The sequence below is a fragment of the Typopeltis vanoorti genome, chromosome 25 (genome assembly GCF_054136105.1).
Source record: "Typopeltis vanoorti isolate ZY-2024b chromosome 25, IOZ_Tvanoo_1.0, whole genome shotgun sequence".
Classification (NCBI taxonomy): Eukaryota; Metazoa; Arthropoda; class Arachnida; order Uropygi; family Thelyphonidae; genus Typopeltis; species Typopeltis vanoorti.
The window spans coordinates 68,350,228-68,371,271 of record NC_143573.1 but is presented as its reverse complement, the minus strand read 5'-3'; the positions used below and the strand labels follow the sequence as shown (position 1 = coordinate 68,371,271).

Genomic DNA, 21,044 nt, shown 5'->3' with positions numbered 1-21,044 from the left:
AAGTTTGTCTTTGGGCGAAGCTAACAGGTTGTGGATCTGGTTGATGGGTTTGTAGGTGGTAGTAAGATTGTATTTCTTCATAATTTCAAGAGCCGTTCGGAGATGCCTTTGATATAAGGTGATCTACTGGTCACCTTATATTCTGGTAATGAACATTACCAGAATATATAAACCGCAATGATGTTCTTGCCACCCCTAAAGTATGGGAAATTATCATACAAAATTGCGTAAAAATAACTTAACTGTAATTTAATTTTAATTTAATTTAATTCATTTAATTCAATTTAATCTAATTTAAGTTCAGGCCACAACGCGCCACTGCATGCAATTTGGATTCCATTGTACATACGCACCCTATCCTTTGTGTCATTCCTAGTATTGTTCTACTGTACTGATGATGTCCTAAGATACCTAGGACGAAATAGTTACGTAATAAAACAACCTACTACTGTGGTTCACGTGTATTTTAGTCATGAATTCTCCACAGGTTTCCCTATATAATCAAATCATTTCTTTGGCAGCAGTATATATTCAGCTCTCACTATAACAAACTCACTCATTATAACCCAACCAAAGCCTATGAGCACAATGCTGTTCTAAAGAGAATTTATGATAATAAACTATCCACAACAAACTTTTCCTGTGATCTATAAGTATTTGTCATAATGAAGGTTGAATATAATAAGTGGTTATTAATTTTTCTCAGTAACAGCCTCTGTTTTGTTAAACATTTCTTTTCAGATTACAGATATTTTAAAGATTCCGTAACTTGATTTTTGAAACAGCATACTGTGATTTATGGACTGTCTGTTGACATCACATTGAAACAGTGATGCATAGCCATGAGTGGCTCTATAAACTCTTTCAGTGTGGCCTGCAAGTTATATTATTGAAAAAATTAAAAATTGTTTTAAATTTTAATGTGTAGTATTTTTTCTTTAATTATAAAGTTGATAGTATTTTTCTTAGTAATTTGACATAAAGAAGTAATTTTCATTACCAGAATGGACATCTGCTGTTGAGGATGCACATGGGAAAAGTATGTTGGACTGGTAAGCAGGTTTTCCCCATGAAAATTAATGTAGTAGAAATTGGAGCATTCAGAGTCTTTCACAGTGATAGTATACTAACATAAGATCATGTTCATTCATAGAGTAATAATACTATGCTGAAGTGGCAGCTTCAGGAGGATTTGAATAGGCTGGGAATGTATAGAAGCGGAAATATTATTTCACTATTGTGATGTATGATGTTTTGCAGTCAGATAAAGGAAATGGAATGCAATGTGACTGAGGAGCAGTGTCTCAAAAAAGGAGTGTAACCAGTGGCATACCCCAGGGTTCTGTTCTTGGGTCCCTGCTGTTTATCTTGTTTATAAATGATATAATGTGGACCAACTGGGGTTCTTCGGTTATTTGCTGATGATGCAAAGTTGAGAAGAATTATAAGTAACACTGCTACTTATAATTAGCTAGCTAGCAGTTAGCTATAATAACTAACATTTGCAATACTAGTTTACTGGATAATAAAAACAATCCTTGGAAAATTTACCAATAGTTTGGTATTTTTGACTAGTATTTCATTAAATAAAAAAATTCTAATATTTGTTGCAATAATTTTATTGCCAACTAATTTTGTAAAATATAGTTCCTTGTTTAAATAAACCTCTCAGATTAATGATTCTGTGGCTGCATAACCAGAATTTTATATTAGCAGTCAACTACTTGCTTTATTACTTCTAATATTCATGATTAATTTGACTTTTTAGTACTAGTTACTAGTTAAGTTAAAGTATCAATGTTGCAAAAATCATTATAGGTTGCTCAGACTCAGTAATATGAATTCTATTGTGTTAATTTTAATACTGTATATTAAGACAAAACTGTATTTAGTGATTGTGATCTTTGAGTAACAGTGAGAACTCAGTTGTTCACAAATTATGTCAAATAGTGAAAAATAACAGATAAGAATTAAAATATTTCATGAGATTGGATCTTTGATAAAAAAAAAAACAGGTATTAAATAATGATTTTTTTTTCAATGGATAAAAATTTGCTGTTGTATTAATTTATACGATAGGTAATCAAAATATTATTTTGACTACCTATTACACCCTCATTGGTGTCAACAGGCTCATTGTGGGAGGTTCATTCAACTAACAACATATTTATCATACCGAATTTTAAAATCCATAACACTCCTTACATTAACAACACATTCTGGTATTGTGTACCATTCACTGACAATTCTCCATGTAAAAAATCTACTCCTCACACCCCTCTTCACCACACTTTTACATAACTTCCAGGAATGATCTCTGGTTCTTACCCTTTCACCTTCTACTCTTGTTATAATCCCCCTGGATTAATCTGATAAAATCCTCTTACTAACTTAAATGTCTCTATCATATAACTAACACATCTATCATATCTCTAACACCTCTCTTCTTCATATCTATTAAACTCTGCAATACACATTTCTTCAACCTATCTCCATAGCCAGCACCCCAAAGTCCTGACATTGTCCTAGTCACTTGCCTCTGGTTCCTCTCCAATGTCTCCACATCTTAGTGAAAACCAGGTGACCAGATTTGAGCACAATAGTTCAAGTGTGGCCTGACCAGTGCCTTATACAGTGGCACAACTACTTCCTTATCCTTACATGTTAGAATACTTTTAATCATAGCAGTGCTACGATGTGCAGCCTTTACAACACTAGCAATATGCCCTCTAAACTTGTCTACCATCACTCCCAAATCTCTAATCTCATCCACTTCCTTCAGTATGACACAATCGATATAGTATATAGCCTTATATTTCTGCACTTCAAAATGCAACACCTTGCACTTATTGATATTAAAGCTACCCCACTCTTTTGTCCAAGTAAAAAGTCTATTCAAATCTTCCTGAAGGGAATTAACATCAGCAGTGCCACTTATAATTCTTCCCAACTTTGCATCATCAGCAAATAACTGAAGATCCCCAGTTGGTCCACATGATATATTGTTTACAAACAAGATAAACAATAGGGGCCCAAGAATAGAACCCTGGGTTCTATTCTTGGGCCCCACGGTTTATTCAATTCTGTATTCTATTCCTTACCAATCTCTCCACCACCTTGACCACAACTGCAGTTATACAGATTAGCCTATAGTTGGAGACATCTGTCTCCAACCATGCTTGTGGAGTGCTACTATTTTGCCTTCTTTCCACTCCTTAGTAACCCTACCCAGTGAAAGATTTTCATTAAATAACCAGGTCAAGGGCATAGCCAACTGTGGTGTACATTCTTTAAGAATATGTGGTGATATGTCATCCATTCCCACAACCTTATTCAAATCTAACCCAACTAACATCTGATACACCTCTGTTTCTTTCACTTCCAATTCTCCTAATACTTTCCTTCATAATAATAATCATCTCATCTTCTTTATACCCTCTTTTACCTTGTGGTGTCGAGAGTTTATTAATCATCAGACCTCAAACCGTTCACAGGATAAGGTGGTCAGCCCTATGCCCCAGTGTATCCTATGTCCTGTAGTGTTGAGTTCTCAAAGTCGGTTTGCCTGCTTTGCTGGATGAAAAACCCCAGGATAAACTGGGGAAAAAACCCTACTGTCCACGCTCAAGATTGGTTAACTTGGCTATGGCTGAGGAAGATCCTTCAGCTCCTTACGTCACCGACAGAAATCAAACCTAGGACACTCTTTCCCCAGGCAGATGGTTAAGAAGCGCACAGCCACTAAGTTAACTGCACTCCTATTAATAATAATAATAATAAAGCTTTCAGAATATTTTATTAGTTTGTTATTTAATTCTGCTATATATTTTGTAACAGGAATTTAGAATACTTATACCTCTATAATTTTTAGGGTCATCTCTACTACCTTTTTTTAAAGACAGGGATCACTATTGCTTTTTTTTTTCAATTCTGTTGGTAGGTTACTTACTTGTTAAATAGATTTCATTTAAGAATAATAAGAGTCTTTCTTTGAACCTTATTCCTGCATATTTATATAATTCTAAACCCAAATTATTTTCTCCAGGTGATTTTCCATTTCTTGTTTCTTTTAAGCTGATTTCTAATTATTCTTTAGTTATTTCTTTTTTTCATTTTCATTAAATGTATGCCAGTTATCTTTTTTAAAATATTTATCTGTCTACAATTCTGTACAGAAATTTAGAAATTCTTCTAATTTCAATTCGGTGTTTAGTTTCACGTTTTCTTTAGTATCTGTACTTAAATGTTTCAAAATCTTATATTTAATCTTTAATTTTCATCTTTAATATCTTTTATCTTTAATCTTTAATATCTTTAATTATTTATATGTGCTTCATTTATTCCATTAATCTTTAATATGAGTTCAACCAGCATAAATCTAAATAGTCAAATATAGTATCCTATCAAATGTCTTTACAAAGTCCAACAGTATCATAGTGCATCCATTCTCTTTCAATTCAGCCATAACATTGTTATAAAATATGAGTAAATTGCTTGGATGACTTTACTTTAGTAACCCTATGCTGCTCCTTGCAAATTATATCTTGTTTGTCCACCCATTTAGAGAAGTAAGAGAAGTTCTTATGAACTTCTCTAAAATCTTCACAATCACTCCAGAGATACTAATAGGTTATACTAATACTAATAGAATGATATACTTATCAATCTTTGCACCACCCTTCTGCAATGGGATTGTTATACATTCTTTCCATTCCTGTGCTAAAACTCAACTTATACAAACATGTCAAGGGCCTAACCAGTTCAGGTGAACATGCCTTTAACATATGTGCTGATATTCCATATTGCTGAATTCTTATACAGGTTATACAACAGCTATAGACCCCCCCCCCTTCTCATGCATCTCTTCATCCAATGTACTGGTGGCACTATGCACCATGTTACATACACCTTAGTGATGGATCCTACCAAAGTGAGCATTCATATTTGAACTATCACATCTGCTTCTGATACAAGCATACTGTTTACATTCAGTAGTTATTCTTCTGCATTCATTCTACCAAAGAAATGACTATATATTCTGTATATGTTTAATGAATGAATCTATTGTGTGTGTGTGTGTGTGTGTGTGTGTGTGTGTGTGTGTGTGTGTGTGTGTGTGTGTGTGTGTGTGTGTGTGTGTGTGTGTGTGTGTGTGTGTGTGTTTATATATTAATAAATACTTTCTTTCAATTGTCAATTTCAATAAATACTTTCTTTCATTATTTTGAATTTCAATTCATCATCATCCATTTCATTTGACATTAATAGATGCCATACTCAGATGCTCAGTGATGTGCCACACCAATCCTTGCCACAGTCCTGCTGTATGCTTTTTCTGGAGGCTTTCACACTCTGAAGATCAATCACTTCAGACACACCATCCATCAATCTCACTGATGGTCTACCCTTCCTCTTTTTTCCAGATCTTTACCTTCTATTACTGTTTTGAGAAGTCCTCCTTCTCCTTGCAGTTTATCCAAAGTATTTTTCAATTTTCATCTGTCAATATCTTTAAGGAGCCTTAAAGTTCTACTGATCCTTTGTAGCACCCAGCCATTTGTCTGCCTTTCAGTATATGATATCCTCAACAGCCTTCTGTAACACCACATCTCAAAAGCAGCTATCCTTTTCTTATCTGACTTCTTTAGGTTCCAAGTCTCACATCCATAAGTCACTGTTGGATAAACTGCTGCATTCAAAATCCTCATCTTTGTTCCCACGGAAATAGATACATCCTTCCAGATATTAGAGAAGTCTGACTGTTGTTTTGGACATCCCTAATCTCCTTCTGATATCTTCTGAACATCAATTTGTCATATTAATAATGGATCCCAGTCCTCACACTTGCTAACTTTTTCAATTCTTTCTCCATTAAGGTACACCTGTTTCTCAGGAGCTTCCTTGTCTGCACAAAAAATAATAATACACTTCAAAAACATGTAAAGAAAGAGTTCGGTACTGAACTTTCATTAATATTGGATTCCAAAACTCATGGAAATTGTATTATTATTATTATTATTAACATCTGACTTCCATGGAATCAGACACACTATAACATACAAAGTGCATCCAACCGTGCCTTAAACTTGATGAAAGTTTATTTTTCGCTAGGTTAGACTATAATAAATTTAGTTTAATCCTTTATCCCAGTGAGAGCAAACAAAGTTTGCACCTGAAAATATCTTCAGGACTGAATATAGTGTTGTACTATCTTACCAGGGTAAATAGTACAACACCAGGCAACTCATAGCAAAGGTAGAGCAAGCTACCAACACTCCTATCCCAGTATCTCCCATAATGCAAAACACATCTCCTTGCGGATATGTATACTGTATGCATTAAGGGATTGGCCACTACCCAGACTAGTGGCAAACCTTTTGGCAACTCCTATAGGTAAAGATGACCTTGCTACTGCTTCTGCCTAGTATCTCCAACTCTGGGCCTGGCTCCCACTGAAGAGACCTCAATAAAGGTCGAAACTAGTCTGGGTAGTGGCCAATCCCTTAATGCATACAGTATACATATCCGCAAGGAGATGTGTTTTGCATTATGGGAGATACTGGGATAGGAGTGTTGGTAGCTTGATCTACCTTTGCTACGAGTTGCCTGGTGTTGTACTACTTACCCTGGTAAAATAGTACAACACTATATTCAGTCCTGAAGATATTTTCAGGCACAAACTTTGTTTGCTCTCACTGGGATAAAGGATTAAACTAAATTTGTTATAGTCTAACCTAGTGAAAAATAAACTTTCAACATCTTTCTCTAAATCCAGAGTAATTTAATAAAAAATAATAATAATAAATAAATAAAATAAAATAAAATAAAATAAAAAGGTGGCAAACCTTTTGGCAACTCCTATAGGTAAAGATGACCTTGCTACTGCTTCTGCCTGGACCTGGCTCCCACTAAAGAGACCTCAATAAAGGTCGAAACTAGTCTGGGTAGTGGCCAATCCCTTAATGCATAACAGTGTACATATCTGCAAGGAGATGTGTTTTGCATTATTGGAGATACTGGGATAGGAGTGTTGGTAGCTTGCTCCACCTTTGCAACGAGTTGCCTGGTGTTGTACTACTTACCCTGCTAAGATAGTACAACACTATATTCAGTCCTGAAGATATTTTCAGGTGCAAACTTTGTTTGCTCTCACTGGGATAAAGGATTAAACTAAATTTATTAACGTGCCTTAAACTGATTCATTCATTCATTCACAATATACTCAGCAATTCATTCCACTCACCAACCACTCTCCATGCAAAGAACCTTCTCCTCACGACTTCCTTATACAATTTCCAGGGATGGCCTTTTGTTCTACCTTCCTCTCCCATTCTGTGAAAAATCACTTCCAGGTCAACCTGATAATCCCCAACTATCTTATATGTCTCAATCATATCCTCCTTCCCCTCCTCCTATTCACAAGACTTTGCAATTTACATTCTCTCAATTTGTCCATACTCCACATTCCAAAAACTATTGACCACACCTTTGTGAATCTTCTTGGGACCCTATCTACTTATCCTTATCACCATGAAAATCCTGTGGCCAAATCTGTGCATAATAATTCATGCGAGGCCTGATCAATGTCTTATACAATGGCTTCATAAGCTCTTTATTTCTGCATGCCAGGTTTCTCCACATCATTGCTATTATCTGATGTGACATCTTGACAACTTGTGCAATGACCCCTGAATTTCAGGTCCTTGTCCAGTACCACTCCCAGACCTCGCACTTCCTCTGCCACCTTTAAAGTTTCCCCACCAAATGTATACTTTGCATCCCATTTGCTTACCAAATTTCAAAACCTTACACTTTGCAACATTGAATTGATAGTTCCACTTACCTGCCCATTCATTCAATCTATTCAAGTCCTCCTATAAGGTCTTAACATCTGCTTGACTGTGCATTGCTCTCTCTCCAATTTTGCATCATCTGCAAACAACTGCATATCACTAGTTAAACAAATCCCTTTGTCACTAATATACAAATTGAACAATAATAACGGTCCCAAAACTGACCCGTGTGGCACACCACTAGTGACCTTCTCACTGTGCTTTGCTCTCTCTCCAATTTTGCATCATCTGCAAACAACTGCATATCACTAGTTAAACAAATCCCTTTGTCACTAATATACAAATTGAACAATAATAACAGTCCCAAAACTGACCCGTGTGGCACACCACTAGTGACCTTCCTCTTTCTGGATACTGTATCCCCATATAGAACTATCTAATACCTATCTGACAGCCAGTCGCTGATCCAACTCAGTGGTTTCTTATCCAATCCCATCTGTTTCAATTTATTTAACAGCTTTTCAGGTGGGAACCTATCAAAACCTTTTTCAAAATCCAAGTATACTACTGTATATGCATCTCCCCTGTCCAAGGTATTTCTCACCTCATTATAAGTACATAAGTTAGTTAAAACATGAGCTCCCTTTAACCATGCCGAAAACAACAGAGAATATTACTGTTATCAATTCATTTCTGTATCCTACTTCTCACCAACTTCTCCAGTACCTTCACCACAACCCAAGATATACAGATTGGCCTAAATTTGAAGCATAAGCTTTATCACCACCTTTATGCAATGAAACAATTTTAAATTCTTTCCATTGCATAAAGGTGATGATAAACAGAAATGCCATTGTTACTGCCAATTCCATCAAACATTCCCTTGAGATGCGTGGTGATATGTCATCAAATCCTATTGCCTTATTGACATCAAGGTTATTTATTTCCTCAAATACCTCCTGTTTTGCTCACAGTTAAGCCAATCTCTTCAGTGCCCTCTATAGTTAAGTTTCTCATGATTTCACCCTGATTTTGGATGAAACATCCTTATAAATTGATCACTGAATATCTCAACAATGTCTTCTGCAGCAGTTACCATTCTACCATTACCATCCATTAACATTATCTTACCATAATCATTCTTCCTTCTACTTGCAACATATCTAAAAAACTCTCTAGGGTATTTCTTTGCCTGATTTGCCAATTTTTGCTCACACTGCACTTTTGTTTTCCTTACTAACTGAGTCATTCTCCTGACTTGTTCTATATAGTTTTCGTGGAACTGATTATTTCCATTATTCATCTTGTACTTTCTTCAGATTTCATTCTTAAGCTCCTCATTCATCCATTTTATCCCTACCTTATTCAGCCATTTGTCCTTTGGAATAGATTCACACATTGATGCTGTTATGTATTTCTTTGTCAGTTCCCAAGCAACATTTATTTCCTTACCACACTAACTCCTCATGCTAAGCTGTCTCCTAAGCCTCTCATAAACACCAGCCTTGTACTTCCACATATATCCTTTCCTCACAGAATTCTGCATATGGCTGGCTGCAACCCAGGTGATCACTTCATGGTCACGCTCACCAACTGAAGGAAAGTGTGAAACCACACTCACAATTACATCCTCTGATGAAATGATCAGATCTAAAATGCTTGATTGTCGTGTACCCTCCTTTACAAGCTGCCTGAGATTGTTATCTCTCAAGAACTCAAGAAATTAATTTCCCTCTTCCTAAATGCTATTTCTTCATTCCAGTGTGGTGTGAGGTGAAGTCAACCCTCTCCTCACACCACACTGCCTCATAACCATTGCCCCTATTTCCCTCTCTCATGTCTACCTTGTGTGGGCATAATTCCCCTGCCATTATCAGCAGCCCCCCCCCCTCTTTTTTCCTTTCTATTCTTGTCAAGAATACTGTATCCTACCATTTCTATTCCCATTAGGATATCATCTTCATTCAACTATGTTTCACTTATTCAAACGATTTCAGAGTGAATAAACTTAGTGAAACCATTTCATCTCTTTTATTTATGATGCTTCTGGCATTTATGAATAAACATAGCTATTAACTTTTAGGTTACAATCAGTCTTCCCCAAGCCACTTGTTTGTTATGATTTCCACACCTGCCCTTGCCCAACACCTTTTTAATTGCTTACCGCACACATCTGCTCAGTCTAAACTTCCCCACCCCACATTGCAATTTATTCCATTTCTGTTCTGATCATCTTCATGCATACATTCACTGCTATTTCCAACATTCACTCTCCCTATGCTATGTCTCTCTCTCTGTCAACTGGGGCTCCCCCGATTCCCTGTTCCTCTTGCATTCCCATTTTCTCTTCATCTCTCACATTACTACTTTTTCCATTTCCAAGCACTTCTGTCTCTTTAATACCACACCTCTTATCTTTCACTTCATCTCTCACTTCTGATCACTGGCTTGCATCACAAACCCCACTTCCATCTAACAACACTTTCTCTAGTGCTCTCACTCCAAAGCCATTCAAATGCAATCTGTCTCATCTGTATAAGTCAATTACTTCCTCAAAACATACCATACATCCAAAAACTGCATTCCCTTCTTCTCAGAGAGCTTTGCCAGCATACATTCATGATTCTATCTCTCTATCTCAACTCATATATGTTGTACCTCGGAATGTAAGGGAACACACTGACAAAGTTTGTCGGTGTGTTCCCTTACATTCTCCTTATGTCCACTTAAATTATTTGTCCCCATAATTACCACTAACGCGCTTGCTTGTGTCCAAAGCATGAATGATCTTGCTCATTTTCCCTCCTGGATAGCAGACCTTATAGACTCTCTCATTAACCAATACTCTAACAATGGAATCTCTATACACTACTATTCTTGAGTTATTTGCCACCTCTTTTTTTTGTCATCTTTTTTCTTTCTTTCTTTCTCTTCTTTTGCACACTTTCATTTGTTTCTACTAAACATCGAATATCACTTCTGCATATTCCTCATTTCATTTTTCATTTTGAACAACTCTTTCTTTAAATATGGCATTCCTGCAATTTAACTCTCTGTCACTCTTGTGGTCTTGCTACCTCTCGTTCTGCTGTACCTTACTTCCATTTCCTCATTTATACTTCCTTTCACTCCCTTATCACTTATTTTTGCTTCCACATTCTTGCATTCTTACATTCCCTCAGTCTCACTAGCTTTCATTGCATTTCCGTTTCTTTCATTTATTCAGTATCTTTCACATTCGTTTACTCATAGTCTAATAAAATATCAGACTTCATACAAATCCATGTTTTCTCTCATCTCCTGTTCATAGTCTCTATAAGCATATCTCTTTATCTCTCTATAAACATTTCACATCTTGACTCCTTTTTGAATTTTGACCAGGTCTGATAGGAACCTATTAACTAGAAGGTGGATAGTTGAATTGGCATAGGCTCCTTTAATAACAGATAGCAGCTTTCTGCACACACCAATTTGCTGGAGGATGCAGAACAGAAAGGGATGAACAGAAAGAGACATTATTAAATGCTTGAGTAAGGTCAACTGATAGCACTCCCATTTTCTGCTTTTCATATGATAATAATTTATCTGAGGATATGCTGACATTAGAAATAGCTCAGTTAAAAGAAATTATTAGGAAATCCACCAGGGAATTGGAAAACGTGGAAAAACGTTTGTTTAAACTTCGACAGGATAAGAAAACGGATGAGAACAAGAACAGGTAGGAAAATACTGAACTTGGTAATCAAAATATTAATAACAACAAGGTAAGTCTGTTAATATCTAAGAAAAAAGGGATAATATGGTATGGTGACTCAATTTTAAAATTTGTGCTTGCCAAGGGAGTCACCACTTCTAGTTTCCCAGGAGCGAAAATTAAAAATATGACAAACGTAATTGAAAACCAAAAAAGAAATGGTAGTGCTGGTAGGTACTAATAATTTAAGTGGTGACAAACATAGTATGAGAGAAGATATGAAAGGTCTGTTGGAAGAAGCGAGAATGAAATGTGAGAAAGTAAAAATTGTAGGATTACTACCTAAATATGATAGTACTGAGTTAAGAAGGAGGGCGATGATAGCCAATGATTTCATGCGCAGGCTATGTAGAAGATATGGATGTGAGTTTTTAGACGTGTGGGGTGTGTTTGATGGCAGAAAAGATTTGTATAAGAATGATGGCCTGCACTTGAATGCATTTGGCATCAGAAGCCTGGAGAAATTACTTCTTGGTATGATACTTAATGCAGAGAGTCAGGGAAACTAGAACATCAAGGGAGGAATGGGAAAAATGTGTGTGAAAGTTCAGCTATGGTATACAAATGTGATAAAGATATAAATGCCTTTGAACATGGTTACATATGTGGCGCAGGAGTGGAAAAATATGCTTTGGGTTCGGACCTTTTAAGTATGTTTGGGGAGGGAAAAGAGAAAATTCTAGAACAAGACCAAATACATTGCATATCTAATTATAAGAATAGGCTAGGTCATAATTTATTATATCTATACACAAATGCCAGGAGCATTAGAAACAAAGGGGTTGAGTTTGTTGCTTTATTGAATATGATGTGGTCTAAGATTGTTGACATTAGTGAAACCTGGCTATCAGAATCAGATATGGTAAGTGGGATCGAGTGTAACGGATATACTATTTTTAGGAATGACAGACAAGATAGGAGAGGAGGACAAGTGCTACTAATGATATCAGATGACTTAAGTCCAGTTAGGGTAGAAATACAAGAAAACAATGATGGTAACAATGTCCCATGTAGCAATGAGTTTGAGTCTATTTGGTGTGAAGTGGAGGTTAACAGAATGAAATATATGGTGGGGTGTTGCTATAGACCTGGCAGCTCAGTTGTAGGGGACAAAGAAATGCATCGCCAATTTAACCTTATGGGGTACCAAGCAAATGATCATTATGGGTGACTTTAATTTTCCAAACATTGATTAGGTAGAAGAGATATCTCATGATCAGAAAGAACAGCTATATTCTTGACAGAAGGGATCTCTGTCAAGAATATAGCTAGTTTACCACCAACTGGTGACAGTGATCATGCTGTTCTTTCTTGGGAAGTATCTACTTGTATTGAAACTCTGATTAAATCAGGCTACATGCTAAATTACAAAGCTGGAAATTATGATCAACTTAGAAGAATATTATCTTTGGTCCCATGGTATCAGTTACTGAATGGAAAAAATGTCAGCAATGCATGGGAATCTTTGAAAAAGTGCTTGAATAAGGCGGTATCTGAATGTATCCTTAGTGTTCGAAGAGTAATTAGGTTGGGTGTGAAATGGATGTGCAGCCTTATTAAGCTAGAAATCCACAAGAAGAAGATGATGTGGAAAGAGTATCGTGAGAATAAGAATGAGAGGAGTTATGAAATATATAAAGCTCAGGCCAGAAAAGTAACAAGTATTGTGAGAAAAGCTAAAACAGAGTATGAAAAGAAATTGGCCATGCAAGCTAAAGGCAATCCAAAAGAATTTTATCGTTATGCCACAAGCAAAAGAAAGAATGAATGTGGAAGAATAATGTTATTGAATGCAGATGGTACATGAGTGTCGGAAGCTAAGGAGATCGTTCAGTTAATGAGTGCTCACTTTGCTAAGATATATCAACCAGGTCTATGTAGTATGGTGCACAGTGTTACTGCTACGTTGCATGAAGAGTTTGAAGTTCATGAAAATGAGGTTGAAGAGCTTTTGCATAACCTGGATAAGAATTTGTCAATAGGGATAGATGGAATATCTGCCCGTTTGTTAAAGGAATGTTCAGCTGAATTGGCTAGGCCTTTCACACATTTGTATAACTTGAGTCTCAGCTCAGGAATGATACCACAGGAATGGAAGGAATGTAATATAGTTCCATTGCACAAGGCTGGTGCAAAAACTGATGTGTCTAACTACTGGCCTATTAGTATTTCTGGTGTGGTAGTGAAGATTTTAGAGAAGTTAGTAAGAACTCGCATACAGAAATGGGTAGAGAATCATTCTATACTCTGCAGGGAACAGCATGGATTTACTAAAGGAAGGTCATGTTTTAGCAATTTGCTCATATTTTATAACAATGTTATGGCCTAGTTGGATAAAGGGAATGGATACACTATGATAACGTTGGATTTTTCTAAGGCATTTGATAGGATACCACACGATAGGCTGTTGCGTAAACTGGAGAATATGGGATTGGAATATAATCTATTGACTTGGATCAGGGGATGATTAACAGACAGATATCAAAAAGTGGTATACAGTGGGTGTGAATCTACCAGATTTAAGGTAACCAGTGGTGTACCTCAGGGTTCAGTCCTTGGGCCATTATTGTTCAATCTATACATTAATGACTTCAAGCAGGGTCTATCATCAGATTTGCAATTGTTTGCTAATGATACAAAGATAGGCAGGGCAATCAGGGATGCTACTGATATTCAGCAATTACAAAATGATTTGAATAGACTGGAAATCAGGGCAAACGAAAATGGCTCTCAGTTTAATGTTAGTAGGTGTAAAGTTATGCACTTTGGCATGATTAGAGATCCAGTGGCATATTATATTAGCAGGGTTATGCCACAAGAAACTGAAGAGGCAAGGGATCTTGGTGTATTGGTGGATAAGAATTTAAAGTTCAAAGGTCACATAGCAAAAGTTGCAAATACAACTCAGAGGATAATTTCTATGCTGAAGTGAACCTTGACATATAAGGAAGTAATATTGCCTCTTTATAAGGCTTTGATAAGACTACTTGGATTACTGTGCACAGATTTGGTCTCCCGGGTTTCAAGGGGATAAAGAAGCTGTGGAAAGGGTGCAAAGAAGAGTTACAAAGATTATGTCCGGATTATGGGATTTAGATTATGAGGACAGATTGCAAGTATGTGGATTACAGACTCTGGTTAATAGGAGAAAGAGGGGTGATATGATAGAGGTCTATAAACTTTTGAATGGGTGTTATAGCATTTCAAATGATGAAGTTTTTTGTTATATGGAAAGCGGGGAGAGAACATGGGGGCATCCATGGAAGTTAAGGTTGTTCTCAGGCAAGAAAGAGGTAAGAGCTAGGTTTTTCTCTCAGAGAGCAGTGAGTGAGTGGAATAATTTGCCCTTAGGGGTAGTGAGTGCATCTAGTGTAAATGAATTTAAGGGAAGGTATGATGGCTGGGTTGGGTAATTTACAGCCTCCCTCAATGAGTCCTTAACTCCCTGGAGGTCTCAGATAATAATAATGATAAATAATATTAACAAGGCAGAGGAATTGATCATGTAGCAAAAACAGATTCAGTTCTATTAGCCTGGAACTCCATACACCTGTATGCTTTTAATTATGTATTTCATTCCTACATCTTTCAGTATGTTAGCGATAATGTGGAAAAATATCTTGTGATCAGTATTAGATAAACAAATATGCCTCCAGCTGTTGATTATGGTATGATCTCTCTTAGGTTTTGAAATGAGGATGGTATGACTTACTACAAATTCACTTGATATATTTCCTGTAGGGAGAAAAGAATTAAACAGTATAACTAGAATTAGAAGATTATCTTCCCATGCCTCACAATTAAGTTCATTCCCTAGTCCATTTGGTCCTGGGGATATTTTTGTCTTGCATTCTTCAGATGTTATAATGGGTCAGTTGAGTCTGCCTTGGATATGAACAAGAAAACCATTCATTCTTTCAAGAGTTAAAATTTACCACTGTACTACAAAGAGATTTTTATAGTGTTTTTGAAAGGAGTCAAGGATGCATGGATGGTGGTGGACATTTCTTCACCATCAATGCAGATTTGGGTGATAGTCCTTTCTTCACAGAATTTGGCAAACTGTCTATTGATGAATGCAGCTGAAGGGCAATCTGCTAAGTGCTGCTGTATTCTTATTTTAAAATTCCTTTCTTCCAGTCATTTCTGCCTTTCCACTTCTATCTTTATGTTAATATTTCTAATGATGTTGCTGCATTCTATACCATTGCATTGTTTGCTATGAACCAGCTTCTCTGTTTATATGTCTTTCAACGGTTTTTCTTTTGAGCAAAGCCTGGTCATTTCCCCATTCAACTATATTCTGTTTTACTGCTTGTTTGAATTTTAACTACATATCCCAGTTCCAGGTAACATTCCAGTTTATTCCAGTCTGAACAGATGATCTAGTGTTTGGTTGAAAGATCAATGGGAAATTTAGTGAAATTTTCCAAGGTCCAGAACTTATCTCCACTTGTTCCATGCAGTCAAACTTGAGTAGAACTGGATTGTGATCTGACATGTTGATGTCAAGATGTTTTATCTGAATTATCCTATTTATAAAGGAAGAGATATAAATTAAATTAAGATGGTGTTAAATCTTGAATGAAAAGATTTAGTTGTGAAATGTTTCATTCAGGATTTTACAAGCATCAAAACAGTGAGAGAAATACTTGTATATAAGTAGAGATGTTAGTTGCTTGAAAAATTTTAAATAAACGCTTTTCATGTTGGACTATTCTATGTAAGAAAATATTGCCTGTTCTTATAAATTTAACAATGGAAGAAAATTTGATGAGAATTATGTTAGTATGTAAAAGCGAGTTCAAAGTTCGCAAACGAGACACTCAGATTAGTAACATGCCCCACAGCAGTCACGTACGCACGGAGTAAGTTACATGCAGGAGTTTCCCGGGAGACGCGAGGAGAAGTACTGGAACTGCGTACAAAGGAGTAGTGCCGAGCAGAAAGGTATGATGCTGTAAGAGCGCCACTCAAGGTACGATATAAAAAGCTTGACGCCGCTAGCTTGCTATCTCTCCTAGGCTTTTTTCTTCTCTCTCAGCTTTGGCGCAGGTCACTCGAGGGGCCAAGCTCAAGTAATTCCCTGAGATGAATATGTTAGAGCAGTCAACAGAACGATGTCTAGACACAGTTACATGGCCGAGTAACGAGCCAAGTGCGGGCATTTCATCAGTAAAGCAGGAGACGCAAGCTGATCGTCATGCTAGACCACGTGGACCAACTTAAGCAGAGCTGTTCTCATCTACATTGGAGAGGATAATTCATGATTGTGTGTTCCAGGCTGGCCCAAAAAAAAAAAAAAAAAAAAAAACATCTGTGAAGAAGAAGGAATGATCTGGGGAAAGAATTGCATGGATCGAGAGATAGACCCGATAAAGTCCAAAGGTCCCGGTAACGTACGAATCTTTTAGTTTCCTTTGTGTGTATAAAAGAACTTTGTGTGTAATAATGTGCAAAATTATTCATTAGTGGGACCTATATAAGATATGAAACAGGACTTTAGAGCTTAGCCTGATATAGTGTGGTGTTAATTTGTATGTAGTATGTTATAGTTTAGTAATGCTTGAAGTTTGATAAGTTAAGCATTGAGAGAAATTGTAGATCCAATTGTTAGAGATCATTGAATTGATTCATAATTAATATTGTCTCGTGGTAGAATTCAACTAGGAATACTGAAGTGATGTATAGTTAAATCTGTTAACTTAGAAGAAAGATTTACTTTAGTTATATGACCAGTCTTGTAAATTTGTATTGTGATAGTTTGATGAATAAACCCTTTTTCTTTCACCTAACAAATTGCCTGATGAATGCATCCAATGCACCACTCATCAAGTAGAACCTAAGTGGAACTAGCTAACTGGGGAAGACCACGACTGCAATGAGAATTTAAAATAAGGGATTTAGTTAACTTGGTAACTTATTATATAGATTGTATAACCGTGTGTCGCCCTGAGAGTTCACTCCTTGATTAAGAAGCTTTTTCTAATCTAAGGGTTCTGGATGGCGCAGCATTAACAAAGAAATTTTCCAGGACCCAATGAGGAGATAGCTCCAGATTTTCAAATAAAGGAATTGGCTCAATCCAGGGTCAGTTTCTTTGTTTATCGAATTCGGGAGCTTTCGCACACGGGAGCAATCTAAGTGACGGCCACAGAATTGATAGATAGTTTGAGTATCGATAGAACATATAAAGAGGAATCAAAAAGAAATGTCCCCTACCTAAATAATGACATCTTAGAACATAACAATAAAAAGGAACAGGAACCAACATTTATAACAATGGGTACCAATACCTTGATTCATGTACGTCTACGCCTGGAGATTAGGATTGTGAATCCTTCATATGTCTATTAGTTAAGCATTATCGAGACATTTTTGACTGTGCATATCTCACTTTTCCACTTCTGGGGGTTTCCTCCTGTTTTGTCTAATGCAGGGCTTTCAGTGCAATTCTAGTCTCTAGCTGCTATGATGTAGTTGGCTCTGTATAAATATGACTCCAATTCCTGGAAGAATTTTTGTCTAACTATTCATTGGATGGAGCATAAACATTTATAACCTTATACACTTCCTGTATAAGTAGTAAAAGTAGTGAAAAGGTGTCACACTGTATCAAGCATGTTTTCTCTCAGTTATGGATGCTGCCTTTGCTAAATCCCATGCTATATTGGGATTAAAGAAAAACAAAACAGGCTGCAGCTAGGTTTATCTCATTTCTCAAGCTTCCATCATATGCCTGTACTTTATACCAATTACAGGCAGATCATAAGACCAAATGGTTTATCTCAGTGGCAGTCATCATGGAATAGAGAGACCAATAATAAGCTCTATCAAATCAAGCATGTAATTAAATTGAGGCGGTCTAGTCTGTTCAAGGTCTGTAAAGAGGAAGTTATTCTTACTCAGCTATGCATAGGTCATAATCATCTCACTCACTTCTGTCTATTGAGATGTGATAACATGCTTGTGTATATGTTCTGTGGTACTGGACTAACCATTAGTCACATTTTAACTGTCTGTCCTCATTTCATCAATGAGTTCAGTCCTGTATACTCAAACAGATTTTATCAGACTCACCAAGTGACTCTTTTGTTTTAAATTCTTATAGAAAAATCAACATTTTTCAGCATATATAGATTGTTGGCATTATTTTTAGTTATACAATGTTTTTGTATATAGGTTGTTAATACTTGGCCATTTTTACCTGTTTCATTAACTTTTTTTTACACTTCATTTGCACAGAGCATTTTACACATGTCTTTATGCACTTTTTTTATACATGTTTTGTTCACTTTTTTACACCTACCTTTTTTACACATTCTGATTCTATACCATTTTTTGCTTTTGTTTACTTATCAAGTTAATTTTACCTTATATACTGCTAGGATCTTTACTACTATGATGCTTACTTTTATGATGCAGCTGTCCTTGTGCCATAAAATCCTAAAAGATGAACAAACAATTATGGCAGGTAAGAAAATCGATCTCTTGCTTGTGGAATTTTGCATATGAAGACAGGTTGAAGAAATATGATCTGCAAAATCTGTGCAATAGACGGTAGAGAGGAGAAGTGATATGATATAAATTTGTATGATCTTCAAAGGGCTATCCTCTCTTGATTGAGTAGCCCTTGACTCCTTGGAGTTGCCTGTAGAATAATAATGACAATTGGAAAGTAGTGACTTGGAAAATACTAGCATGTATCTCTTAAGTGAGTTTTTTTTTTTTTTTTTTTACATTTATTTTTACTGTATTTCTTATGCACATGTTGGGTTTAGACACACAGAGAGAGAGAGAGAGAGAGAGAGAGATGATTTTTATGGATTATTTCTATTTAGTTATACATTTAAGTAATTAACCTTATGTTCTTTTGACTGAGTCTGAATTTTTCCTAATAATGTATTGCTGATGTCAGTGAAGAAAGAACGTTCTTTGTAAAATTTGTTTTCATTTCAATTCTTGCTTTATGCATATTTGTTGTGTGTTCACCTTGGTGATATAATGAGATATTTGTTATGTAAATAAGTGTTTTCATAAGAAACACCTTAGTTTTTCCTTACTTAATTTGCATGTATGGTTAGTTCATTATAGAAAAAACTAAAATTGTGGATATATGGGGTATCCATAAATGGAAATGATGAACTGTGAAGATCATTAATATTTGAAGTTTTTTTTTTTTCCTCCATTTTTTTTCTAGATTTATGTACTGGGCAGACTGGGGAAACCAACCAAGAATAGAAAGAGCAGACTTAGATGGTCAAAACAGAAAGACTATCATTGGAGATAATCTAGGTTGGCCGAATGGATTAACTATAGATAGGTCAAGTTTGAAATTAGTCTGGGCAGATGCTAGAACTCATGTAAGTGACATCATATTCAAATATATGTATACATGCAGTAGAAGTTTAATATACATATTGATGTACTTTGTATAATGCTGTTAATATTAAAGTTGAGCAAAAATACCTAAATTTGTTATACCCTGGCTATTAATTATATTTGTAGTCTTGACCCATATTTACTCATGTTTGTACTCAGATGTGCATTTTGCATACTGAAGATAGTTGATTTCACCATGGTGAAATCGACTATCTTTCTTGAAACTATCTTCTTTCAAAACAACTTGAAATCATAGTTGATTTCAAGTTGTCTCAGTCATCTACCATAATTGAAAGCATCCATCCCACAAAGTATATAGGTATGTGCATTGCCTTCCATTACTGCAAGAAAATATCAACTTTAGTCTAATTCTGAAGGTACCTCCATTGTGCAGTTATGAGGACAACGTGACATTTGCCATTAGAAAAATCCATCTAGCTTGCACGATCTTTAGGTGAGTTATTTGGTGTCTTACAGGTGGCAGGGTTTTTTTTTTTTTTTTTATCTCAGTAACCTGCATTTTTCCTCTTGTAAAAATGACTGCAGAACACATGCATTTAACAGATAATTATATTGGATAGAGTACCAAATTGGTGTACAAGCTGCAAAGGATATGAATAAATCGTATATTGGTTACTTGGATCAGAGATTGGCTCTCTGAATGATTCCAGCAAGTTCTGTATGATGGCGCTGTGTCTTCAAAAAGGAAAGTGACCAGTGGCATGCCTCAGCATTCTGTTCTTGGGCCCTACTGTATTTGTTAATGATATTCCATGTTGATTGACTGGGGATCTCCAAATGTTTGCTGATGATGCAAAGTTAGGTAGAATTATCAGAAGTGCTAATGTTAATTCTCTACAGGAAGATTTGAATAGACTTTTAGCTTGGACAAATGAGTGGAGTTTCAGTTTTAATGTTGGTAAATGCAAGATGTTGCACTTTGGGATACAGAGATATAAGGCTGCCTACTGTATTGGTGCAGCTGTACTTCACGAAGTGGATGAGATTCAGGATCTTGGGTGATGGTAGACAGTGGACTGAAATTCCGAGGGCACATTGTATTGCTGCTATGATAAAAAGTACATCAACATGTGGGGATAAGGAGGTGGTGGCAC

The 21,044-nt window shown here is 36.1% G+C and overlaps 1 protein-coding gene across 1 annotated transcript in view; it reads left to right on the top strand.

The window, feature by feature from the left end:
- Nucleotides 1-21,044, top strand: part of LOC150092820 (low-density lipoprotein receptor-related protein 4-like) — a 1,164,745-nt gene that overhangs the window by 904,870 nt on the left and 238,831 nt on the right. The window contains exon 25 of the mRNA XM_090414290.1: nt 19,748-19,910. Within this exon, the coding sequence (XP_090270416.1) occupies nt 19,748-19,910 (163 nt within the window). The remainder of the gene's footprint in view (nt 1-19,747; nt 19,911-21,044) is intronic.